Consider the following 13,250-nt stretch of genomic DNA (forward strand, 5'->3'; position numbering starts at 1 on the left):
AGAACAGTTGGCATTGAACAGCGGCTCTTACCTAGATGAGAATCACTTGGAGAGCCTTTAAAAGCTGCAGATTCTTAGATCCCAGGGACAGCAATCCTGATTTAATTGTTTAGGGGTGGCGCACTGAACATTCACCTTAGCAGGTGATTATAGCATGCAGCCAGGGTTGAGGAGGAGTGACATTAGAACCCAAGTAACGCAGGTGATTGTCAACATGGTTTATGAGATCAGCGATGTAAGCTGACTTGATCTTTTCAAGAAATCATTATGATAGTTACCAGAGGCTGGGAACAATGGAGAGTTACTTAATGAATATAGAGTTTCTGTTTGGGATGATGAAAAAGTTCTGGAAATGGATAGTGGTGATGGTCACACAACTTTGTGAATGTACTTAATGCCATTGAATTATACACTTAAAATAGTTGAAATGTAAGTTTATGGTATATTTAACACAATTAAAAGAGTACTTTAAAAAAAAAAACCATTTACGATTCATACATTCTAGCTGGATAGTGGGGCTCACACCTATAATCCCAGCACTTTGCGAGGCTGAGGTGGAAGAATCACTTGAGCTCAGGAGTTTGAGACCAGCCTAGGCAATATAGCAGGATCCCATCTCTACAAATAATTTAAAAATTAGCCAGTCATCGTGGCATGCACCTGTAGTCCTGGCTACCCGGGAGACTCAGGCAGGAGGATTGCTTAAGCCCAGGAGTGCGAGACTGTAGTGATCTATGATCATGCCACTGCACTTCAGTCTGGGCAACATAGTGAGACCCAGTCTCTAAAAAATAGAAATTAAAGGCAGGTCATGGTCCTGTAATCCCAGCACTTTGGGAGGCTGAGGTGGGCAGATCACCTGAGGTCAGGAGTTCGAGACCAGCCTGATCAACATGGAGAAACCCCATCTCCACTAAACAAAAAACAAAAAACAAAAAACAAAAAACAAAATTAGCTGGGCATCGTGGTGTATGCCTGTAATCCCAGCTACTTGGGAGGCTGAGGCAGGAGAATCGCTTGAACCTGGGAGGCAGAGGTTGCAGTGAGCTGAGATCGTGCCATTGCACTCCAGCCTGGGCAACAAGAGCAAAATCCGTCTCATAAATAAATAAATAAATGAAATTTAAAAAGAATTTACACATACTGAAGTTTAATTTGTTTTCTTTTCACAGTAACATTATATCATGTATGCCACTGATTCCAGGGGACACTCCCCTGCTTTCCTCCAACCTCAGAATGGAAACAGTCGTCACTCATCTGGCTATGTTCCAGGGAAGGTTGTCCCATTGCGTCCCCCTCCTCCTCCAAAGAGTCAAGCTTCAGCCAAATTTACCTCCGTCAGACGAGAAGACCAGGCAACCTTCGCATTCTCACCTGAAGAACAGCAAGCCCAGAGAGAAAGTCAAAAGCAAAAGAGACACAAAAATACTTTCATTTGTTTTGCTATTACTAGTTTCTCATTTTTTATTGCACTTGCAATCATTTTAGGAATATCCTCAAAATATGCTCCAGATGGTAAGTGTGTGTGTATATGCACATAGAACATATTCTAGAAGACAAAAGAGAAGGAAATAGTAGAATACTTAAAAAAAAAAAATTAAGTTGACCCTAGCTTACTAATATGCACGTAGGTAATATGAGGTGTCACTTCTTATGAATGAGAACAATTGTTCAGTAATCTGTTGGAAATGATTAAATGGTTGCTCTTCCTGTCCATTGTGCCACTTTGTTCCAGTGCTCAAGGAGGTCTTGGAGCATCTGTTTTGGAAATGCTTTGAGAACCTTTGCTAAATTCTTATGGTAGGTATGATTTTTGTACTGTTGCAAGTTTTTTTTTTTTTAAGGCAGAGTCTTGCTCTGTTGTCCTGGCTGGAGTGCAGTGGTGTGATCTTGGCTCACTGCAACCTCCGCCCCCCGGGTTCAAATGATTCTCATGCCTCAGCCTCCTGAGTAGCTGGGACTATAACCAAGTGCCACCACATCTGGCTAATTTTTGTATTTTTAGTAGAGACAGGGTTTCACCATGTTGGTCAGGCTGGTCTCGAACTCCTGACCTCAGGTGATCTGCCCACCTTGGCCTCTCAAAGTGCTGGGATTACAGGTGTGAGCCACCGCACCCGGCCGCAAGTTTTTTTTTGGTCATAAATATAGTGAACTATATTAGATTTTTTTTTTTTTAAGTAAGTGACCAAAAATAATAAGATTTGTGTTTGTGGCTTGAAATGGGCTTGGGAAGCAGTTCCAAAGGAAAAACTTCAAATTTTTTGAGTAACAATATGTATCCCGGAAGGGAAGTATCCTTTAGGATGTGTAAGTTCTGACACCTTTATCTAAAAATCAATCATTACTTCATAGTTAAATATTATGCAGGGAGATTTTAATTTTTTAAATGGTATTTTCTTTTCAAGTTAATGATATATCAATATTTTGAAAAGTTTTGAAGAAGTTGGTTGCCAGTCAGCCTTAATAGAATACCAACAAAGAATTACTCATAAAAGAATACCATCCATCTGTCTAAAATCAAAGGGCTCAGGGCTATGAAGAGAGAAGCAGACTCTTAATAGCCTGGACTGGGTACCATATTTGTCTGCATTTTTAAACAAAGTCTACAACAGATTTTTGTCAAGTTAAATTCTTCCTTAAGTGGCTATAACTGTTCAGAGGGATTTTACTACTTAAAGACTTACAAATATTTTATTATTTAGTTTTCCTGGGTGCTTTTAAGGGATTTTAAACATTTTAAGGTTCTGGGAGAGGTAGTGCTAGTACTTCTAAGAAAATAAACCTCAAATGAGAGAGACATGCACATTAATATCCTTATGGACCAAACTAGTAGACCACATTATGAACTTATAACATTGATTTCCATCACATGCAATATGACTTCCTCTCTCCTTTTCCCAGCAGAATAACCAAGTTCTCTATGCTGATTCATAATAACCAAGTTCACTGTGCTGATTCATACTTCCCAACTATTCTGCAGTAAAGGGATGCTAGACTAGTGGGAAATCAGAGCTGAAGTCTATGGCTTTGATTGGTGTTTTCATAGTCCATCTAAAACAGGGCATTGCTAATATGGTTCCTTGAATCAACATTCTTTAGTTTCACATTTTGGCAGTATAAGTGCAGATCATCAGTGGAAAGATCTGGTATGCTAAAATATTTCAGGGTCAGCTTGACTGTGGTTATTGCTGTTACATAACTTTGATAATACGCTTACTGCTCTACAAGTGGGTAGCTGGGAAGGTGGGGCTGGCTGAGCTATTTTTCAGTGCTTTGTACAGACCACACATTTTCTCATTAAGTGCATTTTACTGGAAGGAAATAGACTGGAATTTTTGGTGATGGTTCTAATGAAGCATGCTCTCCTGGGGAATAATTAAAAACAATTAAGAGAAATTATATAACCATTGAAATAGGCTCCAGATCTCAAAAGACTGGATTTCCTTCTTTGTAGCTGGGTCCAGTGCTTGTTATAACACTATGGAGAATTTCAGCTAGATGTTTTATGGGAAAAGGGAGGTAGAAGAAAAGTTTAAGGAATCCTCATTATTAAGCCAAAACAAATTTAAGAGTTTTTTTGTTTCTTTGATGGGAAGAAAAGCTTAAAGATTGTTTTTAGCATAATAGTAATACTCATTGACTTATCAGAAGCATTAAATATCAACAGTTATGATACTGCTGTGAGAAAAACTAATTCCATGAAATAATTGCCAAGGATATAACTGGAGAGACTAATTTTAGCTGTGGTTAATAAGAGAAACCTAAGAGCTCAGAAACAGGAAGATGTTTGCCTTAGTGTTATGTAAGTTCAAAATGAGGAATCATATTTTTCTGTATAGAATAATATCTGCAGCACCCTACCTCTCTACTTTTTCTCATGTTATTCCTAAACATGTACCTTCCACCTTAACGAAAGGAATTTCTTCATATGGTTTTCAAGCATATCTTGCTTATTCCTACCTTTGCTCAGTTTAAATACAGGCACCTTGGAATTCTGAGCAACCAAATGGACTACTTGGATCTCAAGGGATACTTGTCTTACTAGCGTTCTCATGATCCTTTTATTTAAATACTGCCTATCCTTTGGTGTCCAGGTCTCGTGTCATGAAGCTGCCTCAGTTACTCCAGCCCCATGCCTCCTTTGCCTGAGGTCTTTTGAACCTCGACTGACTACCATATTGTTCAGCATTTCATTATTTCATACTTGGTGTTTTTCCCCTCCAAAGCTTGAATATAAACTCTGAGGAAATGTGAGCTGATTCTATGCCTTATAAATTTTAAAATATCTGGTACAGAGTAGATAAATTGATGCTCCACAAATACTTGGCCATTAGTTGACCAAAATTGAAGGCGTGATTTTTTTTCTCCCCTCTTCAAAATTATGGCAGACCTTAAAGGTTTCATGCATTAAATAGCTATGACTATTTTAATTAAATACATTTATATTTTTGTTATTATAATACCTATTCAAGAGGCAAGTTCTAATTCCAGTAAAGGAACACTACAAGTAAATAATCTCATTTTCTAAAAGGGGAAACTTGCATATCACTGAGCTTGCTAAGTAACCTTTGGTTTCTCTAACCTGTAATTTCCTCATCTCTGAAAATGAGAAGTTATGTCTTTAGCCACTTGCCTCTTTCATTTTGGTGGGAGGGTGCACATGGCTGAAGATAGCGATGTTTCTCAGTCTTGGAGAGAGGTGCTATTAGCACCTACTCCATTGTTCACCATGTACAGGAAAGAAATTGTGAAGACCTGATCAATGTATTTAGCAATTTTCGTTTTTGATTTACCAGGATGTTGTGAACATATTTTCTTTTCTAAAACAGCTTTCTAGTGTGAATCCTAGGAGAATGTATAATTTTGCCTCTTACTATTGGTTTATTTCCAGAGTAGATGATTCAGGGGAACTTTTTTTTTTTTTTTTTTTTTTTTGGTGAAGTTTGTCCTGAACTAGATGCTAGCAATTTAGTTTTGTGGTAATACTTTAAAATGGAAATGTGATGAGAAATTAAAGGGTAAGATGGTTCTCTGCTGGTGGGAAGGCGTGGGATTTCCATTCTAATGGCAGGAAATCAACATATGTTAGCACATTTCTTGCAGATCTGCAGTAAATAGTGGTCGAGCTTAGAGTTGGTTATATTATTCTTGCATTTTAATGGGTTGGATGGAATATCAATGTGTTTATAGAAAATTGCCCAGATCAAAATCCTCGTCTCAGGAACTGGGATCCAGGACAAGATTCTGCAAAGCAAGTTGTTATCAAGGAGGGAGATATGCTCCGTCTGACCTCAGACGCCACCGTGCATTCTATAGTCATTGAGGATGGAGGTAGGTAATGGTTCCTGCCTATGGGAACTGCAAGGTTGCTCTTTAATGTGGGGGATATTTGATGTTCCTTATGTAGAAAACTATTTTTAGGCTGAATAGCCTTTAGTTTGTGGTTGTCACTCCAACCAGGGATATTTGGAAAGTTCCTGAGATAAAACCAGAGAATTTATCCAGAGATAACCATAGAATTGAAGAGCTTAGACCTTAGGTATCACTCAAATCAAGACCCCTGATTTATAGCCAAGGAAACAGTTCCAGAGAGGTGATCGCTCAGAGCTAAATTTTTGTCACAATTCTGAGAGTGATGAGAGAGTTAACATGAGTAAACATATACAAAAATAAGATTCAGATTTGTAGGCTCTTAGGTAATTTTAAGAGAAATGATTTAACCTGTAAAGTGAATGGGTTGAAATTTACAGTCATAGGCATTGAGAGTATATTAAGATATGAACTCTTCGTTTTTTCCTTTAGTTTTCTAAGCAGATCCTTAGTGAATTCTTTTTTCTGACTTACTTGCGGAAGTGTACTTTACCTTAAGGTGAAATCTATTTCCTTGCATCTCAGAAAGATGATTTTAGAAGTTGGTTTACAGGTTGGTATTCCCTGCAGGACTGCTTGTATTTGGGGACAATAAAGATGGATCCAGAAATATTACTCTGAGGACTCATTACATCCTGATCCAGGATGGTGGGGCGCTTCATATTGGAGCGGAAAAATGCCTCTATAAATCCAAAGCGACAATTACCTTGTATGGCAAGTCAGATGAAGGTGAAAGTATGCCAATATTTGGCAAAAAGTTTATTGGTGTGGAAGCTGGCGGGACACTGGAGTTACACGGGGCACGGAAGACATCGTGGACGTTGCTGGCAAGGACCCTGAATTCCTCAGGCTTGCCCTTTGGGTCCTACACCTTTGAAAAGGACTTTTCCCGGGGCCTCAATGTGAGGGTCATTGACCAAGACACGGCCAAAATTTTGGAAAGTGAGAGGTTTGATACCCACGAATACCACAATGAGAGCAGGCGGCTTCAGGAGTTTCTGAGATTCCAGGATCCAGGTCGGATTGTTGCCATAGCTGTCGGGGATTCAGCCGCTAAAAGCCTCTTACAAGGAACCATCCAGATGATCCAGGAACGGTTGGGAAGTGAACTGATCCGAGGACTGGGCTACAGGTAGGCATACCTTCTTCCCCGGGTCTGTGTGAGAGGAGAGTGAGGGTGGGGAAAGAAGCCACAGCCACAGCATGACTCAGGCATCAGAAGGGCCACTGTACCATCTGCATGTCTGGTAGCTTTGAGACATGGGGCTGGAGGATAGGACACCGCATACAAAAGCTGTTTTTCTTGGCTTTGGTTTACGAAGCCCTTTGTGAACTGGAGTGCCAGGCTTGTGAAAAGTTGAGAGCAGAAGCGTGGTACTGAAAAACAGTCAGGCAGTTTAAGGATAATTTGCCTCTGAAGATACTTCCTCCTTTCATTACCTTCTGAAGATCATATGAAACTCAGGCTAATTGAGGCAACTTATGAGTTTAAAGGTTAGGGCAGAATTTCATGCTAAGTTCTAAACCTGTCTTAAAAGCCTGAGGGGGTAGAATATGCTGTTTTTCTTTTTCTTTCTTTTTTCTGACTCCTTTGCAGGCTGATTGGAATCTGCATGTTTGACTGGCACAGGTCTGTGGACCCCTGGCATATATGAGGAAAGAAAAAGTTAAAGGGCTAGGAAATTCATCCAGATAGTGGAATTCATTTCTGCTATTTATGGTTCTCGTACCCTATTCCTTTTATTTTTATTTTGAGAGACAGGGTCTTGCTCTGTTGCCTGAGCTGGAGCGTAGCGGTGCAGTCGCAGCTCACTGCAGCCGCAACCTCCCGGGCTCCAGTGATACTTCCATCTCAGCCTCCCAAGTAGCTGAGACTACAAACAGTTGCTGCCACACCTGTCTCATTTTTAAACTTTTTGTAGGTGGGGGGTGTCACTTTGTTGCCCAGGCTGGTCTCAAATTCCTTTGCTCAAGTGACCCTCCCGCCTCAGCCTCCCAAAACATTGACTTTAGAGGCGTGAACCACCGCGCCCAGCCTTCTTGTGTCATATTCTAATTAACCATGATTTCCTAATGCAGTTCTGAGTCTAGGGGAAGTAGCCGGCCTAACATTTCATTTAAAAAATAGAAGCTTTTAATTCTGCTGAATGCTCTTAGTAAAGTCAGGGAATATCTGTGGTGGAAAAAGTAAGAGGACCTCAAAACCCACATGCCATAATAATCTAGTTACTGTTTTTTTCCTTTGATGGTAGATTGTTGGAATGGGGTATTACCTATAGCAATTCTAGAGCAGGCTAGAAAGACAAAAATTAGTGAAGAAAAACAGTGTGTAACATTTTAGAAATACCTTTTATTCATGTAGGGGATATTTAGGAGATGCTAAGTGCTGGATACCCATGGATGCTTAGATGAAAGGACACTGTCTCAGAGCCCTTGGTTAATCTAGTGGATAAACAGAGACCTAAATAGATGATGATCCTACAGTGAGATATGCTGCAGTTACAGGGTGTAATGGGAGTGTCAGTATTAATAGAAGCAGACTCTGAATTGGCCTAGTGAATCAGTACAGGCTCCCCAAAGGCAAGAGACCTGAAGGAAGTTCAGGAGTGTGCTGTGTAGACAGTGGAGAAGGAAGCTTTTTCAGACCTAGGGAATTCCATGTGCAAAACCTCAAAGGGTTTCTTGTTTTTTTTTTTTTTTCTTTTTGTTTTTGAAATATGACACACAAACAAAAAAGTAAGAATGTAGAGCTTAATGAGTTGCCGCAATGTGATGCCTGTGTAGCCACTACCCAGGTCAAGAAATAGGACATTGCCAGCAGCCCAGAAGTTCCCTTCCTCCCCTCTGCTATGCATTCATCACTCTCTTCCCCACCAAAGGAAGCCATGCTTCTGAATTTTGAGATACTAAAGTTTAGGTTTGCCTGTTTTTCAACTTTATATAAATGGAAGCTGACAATATATTATATTTTGTGTCCGGCTTCTTTGCACAGTGTTACATCATTGAATGCTATTCATATTGTTGCATGTAGTGCTGCCTCATTTTCTTTTCTTTCTTTTTTTTTTTTTTTTTGAATTAAATAGAGATGGGGTCTCACTCTATTAACCAGGCTGATCTAAAACTCCTGGCCTCAAGTGATCCTCCCATCTCAGCCTCCCAAATTTCTGCGATTACAGGCATAAGCCGTGTGCCCGGCCGAGGCTCATTTTCTTTGCTGTTTATTTTCTGTTGTTTGAATATACCACAGTTTATTTATTGGTGGCCATCTGAGTGGCTTTCCAGTTTGGACCTGTTATAAAATTGCTTCCCTAAATGTTCCTTGATCCATCCCTTAATGTACATGTGCATATATTTCTATAATATATAAACCTAGGAGTGGAAGCATGATCTTTTCAAAGTTACAGACCTACTTTGTTTCATTATCCAGTAAAACCAGGATTACAACTTCTATTTCTTCATGCTATTGTTGTTTCTAGGTTTGCATGATCGTTAGCTGTGACCATTTTGACTTTCTGAGGTTCCTCTCCCTACTGGTTTCTAAATTCCTTTTAAAATATTGCTCTTGATTTCATAGAGGAATTAGAGTTGTGATCTTTTGCCAGCGTTCCATTGCATTGACGTTATCTCCAATGTACATAAACACATAGGCCTTTGAAGATAACGTTCTGGTGCGTTGAAATTTTCCCTCAAGTGGAGGAGGGAAGTAGGAGTGTTTTGGAGATAATGTCAATAGGAGAGAAAGAACATTGTTTGATAGATGCTGAGGCAGTCCTGGCAAAGAAAGGAAGCCTGTGATATTCTTCCTCTCTTTTCTTCTCTCAAATAGGAGATAATATATTGAGACATTCTTTATTTGATTCTTTCTGCTATATCAAGCGGATAAATAAAGCTACAAAGCATTGTTGTCCAAAGAGTAGCTAATCCATACAGGGGCGGCTGTGGAATTTGTAAGGGTGTAGGCATGCTTTGGTTAACTTTTATCTGTGAATATCCAGCCATCTGTCAGACACAGATTACATTTGTTATTTTTTTTCTAGAGTAGGAAGTTGACATTTTTCTTTTCATGTTTTAAACCAGGAGTCTTAAAGCAGATTTTCTGGTTTTTGAAAATTGTCCCTCTGTGTTGATTGCTTTTGGTCACAAGTTTGAGCATGTCTCTCAGATATTTAGTATCAGAAATAATGGTGTTTTTAGGCCAGGTGCGGTGGCTCATGCTTGTAATCCAAGCACTTTAGGAGGCTGAGAAGGTCAGATCACCTGAGGTCAGGAGTGCGAGACCAGCCCGGCCAATGTGGTGAAACCCTGTCTCTACTAAAAATTAAAAATACAAAAATTAGCTTTGTGTGGTGGTGGGCACCTGTAATCCCAGCTACTTGGGAGGCTGAGGCAGGAGAATTGCTTGAACCCCAGAGGTGGAGGTTGCAGTGAGCTGAGATCTCACCATTGCACTGTAGCCTGGGCAACAAGAGCGAGACTCTGTCTCAAAAAAAAAAAAAAAAAGAAAAAAAAAGAAATAATGGTGTTTTCAAACACGTTGCTTTCAACAAATAGACATATAGTATATAAAATTTAACATCTGTTGGATAGTGATTCTACAGCTTTGATTTAATTTAGGAATGTTAAGAAATCTCTGCTGGCTGCTATGGCTCACGCCTTTAATATCAGCACTTCGGGAGGCCGAGGCAGGCTGATCACCTGAGGTGGGGAGTTTGAGACCAGCCTGACCAACATGGAGAAACCCCGTCTCTACTAAAAGTACAAAATTAGCCGGGCACGGTGGCGCATGCCTGTAATCCCAGCTACTGGGGAGGCTGAGGTGGGAGAATCGCTTGAACCCGGAAGGCAGGAGGTTGCGGTGAGCCAAGACTGCGCCATTGTTCTCCAGCCTGGGCAACAAGAGCGAAACTCCATCTCAAAAAAAAAAGTCTAACTCAGTTCTCAACCTTGCCTGCATAACTGGAGACTTTAAAAAATCTTGACACGAAGGATGCTCCTTAGATCAATTATGTCAGGAAGAAGGATAAGACTCCCAGGCTATTGAAGGTTGATGATTACTACTCTAACCTCTGGTGTCTAATTTAGGGGTTTTCAAAGTATGGTGCCCTGACCAGCAGTATTAACATAATTTGGTAACCTGTTAGAAATACAAATTCTCTGGTTCCACCTCAGAAACTGAGAGAGTGGGACCAGCAATCTAATTCAGCACGCCCTTCCTTTCTCCTGTTGATCCTGATGCATACTGAAGTTTGAGAACCACTGCCCAAACTCAGTGGTTTTCAAGCCTTAACTGCACGATCAAGTCACCTGGGAACTTTAAAAACAGTGAGACCCTGTCTCCAAAAAATAAAAATAAATTATTACAAACATACAAATGCTGGACCCAACCTTTTGCAATTAACATGATTCCCTTTATCTGGGATGGGGTCTGTGCATTGATATATTTTCAAACTCCCTAGGTAATTCTATTATGCAATTAGATTTTTGAGAACGTTGTATTAATAGAATGGATAGTTTAAAAGAGAGCAGGTGATAATCGTTTTAAAAGAAGGTAAATGGATTTTGGCCAGAATGTTATGTGTGATATGGATGGGTATTGAGGAAGTAAGTCAATGATTAATTGAAATTGTAGTCATCGGTCTTTCACCTATTACAGAGCTGGACAAACAAGTATTTAAAAACTAGGTGCATTTCCTTCTAGGAAAACTAGGTGCAGTCAAGGTTTGGAATTACAACCTCATATAGAAAAACCATTAGGGATTGACAAAAACAAAATATGAGAATTACACGGCACTCTGTAATAACATCTTTGTCAGGGATTTTGTGAATACCATGACAAGTAATCAAATGCACATGCTCTTTTTCCTTCTAGGCAAGCTTGGGCTTTAGTTGGTGTCATTGATGGTGGAAGCACTTCTTGCAATGAATCTGTGAGAAACTATGAAAATCATAGCAGTGGCGGGAAGGCTCTTGCCCAAAGAGAATTTTATACCGTGGATGGCCAGAAGTTCTCTGTGACAGCTTATAGTGAATGGATCGAAGGTAGGCAAGTAGAGTTTATATTCTTGTAAGACACTGATAAGTATTATGACAGATTTTTTTTTAGAATAGTATTATGTTCAAATGACAATCAACCTGGTTAGATTTCTCAACTAGTTGAAACTTACAGTTTTCCTACTGCGCTTAAATCTTTCAGAACAAAATCCAGTAATCTTTTAGAACAGAGGTCTCCAACCTTTTGGCTTCCCTGGACCACATTGGAAGAAAAAGAATTGTCTTGGGCCACACATAAAATACAGTAACACTAATGATGGCTGATGGACTAAAAACAAAATATCATAATGTTTTAAGAAAGTTTATGAATTTGTGTTGGGCTTCATTCAAAGCTGTCCTGGGCCACATGTGGCTCGCGGGCTGTGAGTTGGACAAGCTTGTTTTAGAACAAAGCTGAGTTGGGTGTGCTGTAACTAGAATAGACCATTCTCTAGTCTAGAAACAATCTTCTGGGCTTGGAGTGAAGAGATTATCTATTAGGGATGAGGACAGAAAGCTGGAATCAAGCCCCAGCTTTCTGTCTCCAAGATGACTGCTGTTTCTTTGCCTCTGCCAAAAAGCATAGGTGGTGGGTAAGAAGTGTTTCTTAGCAGGAATTTTGTCCTGTAAGTGGAGTTTAGTGGTACCGCCTCCAGTATCACTAAAAAAAAAAGCAGTCATCTTTTTTTTCCTCTTTTTTTTTGAGACAGGGTCTAACTCTGTCACCCAAGCTGGAGTTCAGTGGCGTGATCTTGGCTCACTGCAACCTCTGCCTCCCAGGTTCAAGCAATTCTCTGCCTCAGCCTCCCAAATAGCTGGTATTCTAGACAGAGGATAATTACTGACAGACTTCTAGTCAACGTTTCCTTTGTAGGAAATGTTATTTACGTTTCCACATTAGTGATAACTAGTCATTTCTGAAAGATGGTATGTTCTAGCTATCTATTGTAAGATACTGTTCATGTCTCATGTTCTCAGTGACTCTTACTTTCTGGAAGAGGTGGACAATTTTCTTCAGGAATCAGAGAATGAACTTTTTTTTATGTTTCCCATTCAGTAGTGCTAATAGGAGATAATCTGAAACAGGATTTTCTTTTAAAGCCAAGAAAAAATGTGTTAGTGAGTAATACAAATCTTCCCCATCTAACCTTCTGGCTTTAAAAAGAAACTAACAGAAAGTAACAAATTTTAGTGATCTTTCAAGTCAAAATTTATTTGTCTAGTAGTCATCTGTTTTTTTTTTTTTTTTGGAGACGGAGTCTCACTCTGTCGTCCAGTCTAAAGTGCAGTGGCGTGATCTTGGCTCACTGCAAGCTCCGCCTCCCAGGTTCAAGCAGTTCTCTGCCTCAGCCTCCTAAATAGTTGGTATTACAGGTGCCCACCACCACGCCTGGCTAATTTTTGTATTTTTAGTAGAGACAGGGTTTCACCATCTTGGCCAGGCTGGTCTTGAACTCCTGACCTAGTGATCCATCCGCCTCGGCTTTCCAAAGTACTGGGATTACAGGTGTGAGCAACCACACCCGGTTAGTCATCTGTTTTTAAAGCATTCCTGAATTTTTTTTTTTTTTTTTTTTTTGAGATGGAGTCTTGTTCTATCACCCAGGCTGGAGTGCAGTGGTGGGATCTCTACTCACTGCAGACTCTACCTCCCGGTTTCAAGCAATTCTCCTGCCTCAGGCTCCCAAGTAGCTGGGATTACACGTGCGTGCCACCACATCTGGCTCATTTTTTTGTATTTCTACTAGAGACAGAATTTCACCATGTTGGCCCGGCTGGCAACTCCTGACCTCAAGCGATCTGTCGATCTCAGCCTCCCAAAGTGCTGGGATTACAGGCGTGGGTGC

At 40.1% G+C, this 13,250-nt stretch overlaps 1 protein-coding gene across 2 annotated transcripts in view; it reads left to right on the forward strand.

The window, feature by feature from the left end:
• Window positions 1–13,250, forward strand: part of CEMIP2 (cell migration inducing hyaluronidase 2) — an 86,465-nt gene that overhangs the window by 18,112 nt on the left and 55,103 nt on the right. For both annotated transcript variants that reach the window (XM_011770917.3, XM_011770914.2), the window contains exons 2-5: window positions 1,173–1,515; window positions 5,194–5,334; window positions 5,944–6,505; window positions 11,243–11,412. In XM_011770917.3, coding sequence (XP_011769219.1) covers window positions 1,185–1,515; window positions 5,194–5,334; window positions 5,944–6,505; window positions 11,243–11,412 — 1,204 coding nt within the window. In that variant the 5' untranslated portion in view covers window positions 1,173–1,184. The remainder of the gene's footprint in view (window positions 1–1,172; window positions 1,516–5,193; window positions 5,335–5,943; window positions 6,506–11,242; window positions 11,413–13,250) is intronic.

This window comes from Macaca nemestrina, chromosome 14, assembly GCF_043159975.1.
Source record: "Macaca nemestrina isolate mMacNem1 chromosome 14, mMacNem.hap1, whole genome shotgun sequence".
NCBI lineage: Eukaryota > Metazoa > Chordata > Mammalia > Primates > Cercopithecidae > Macaca > Macaca nemestrina.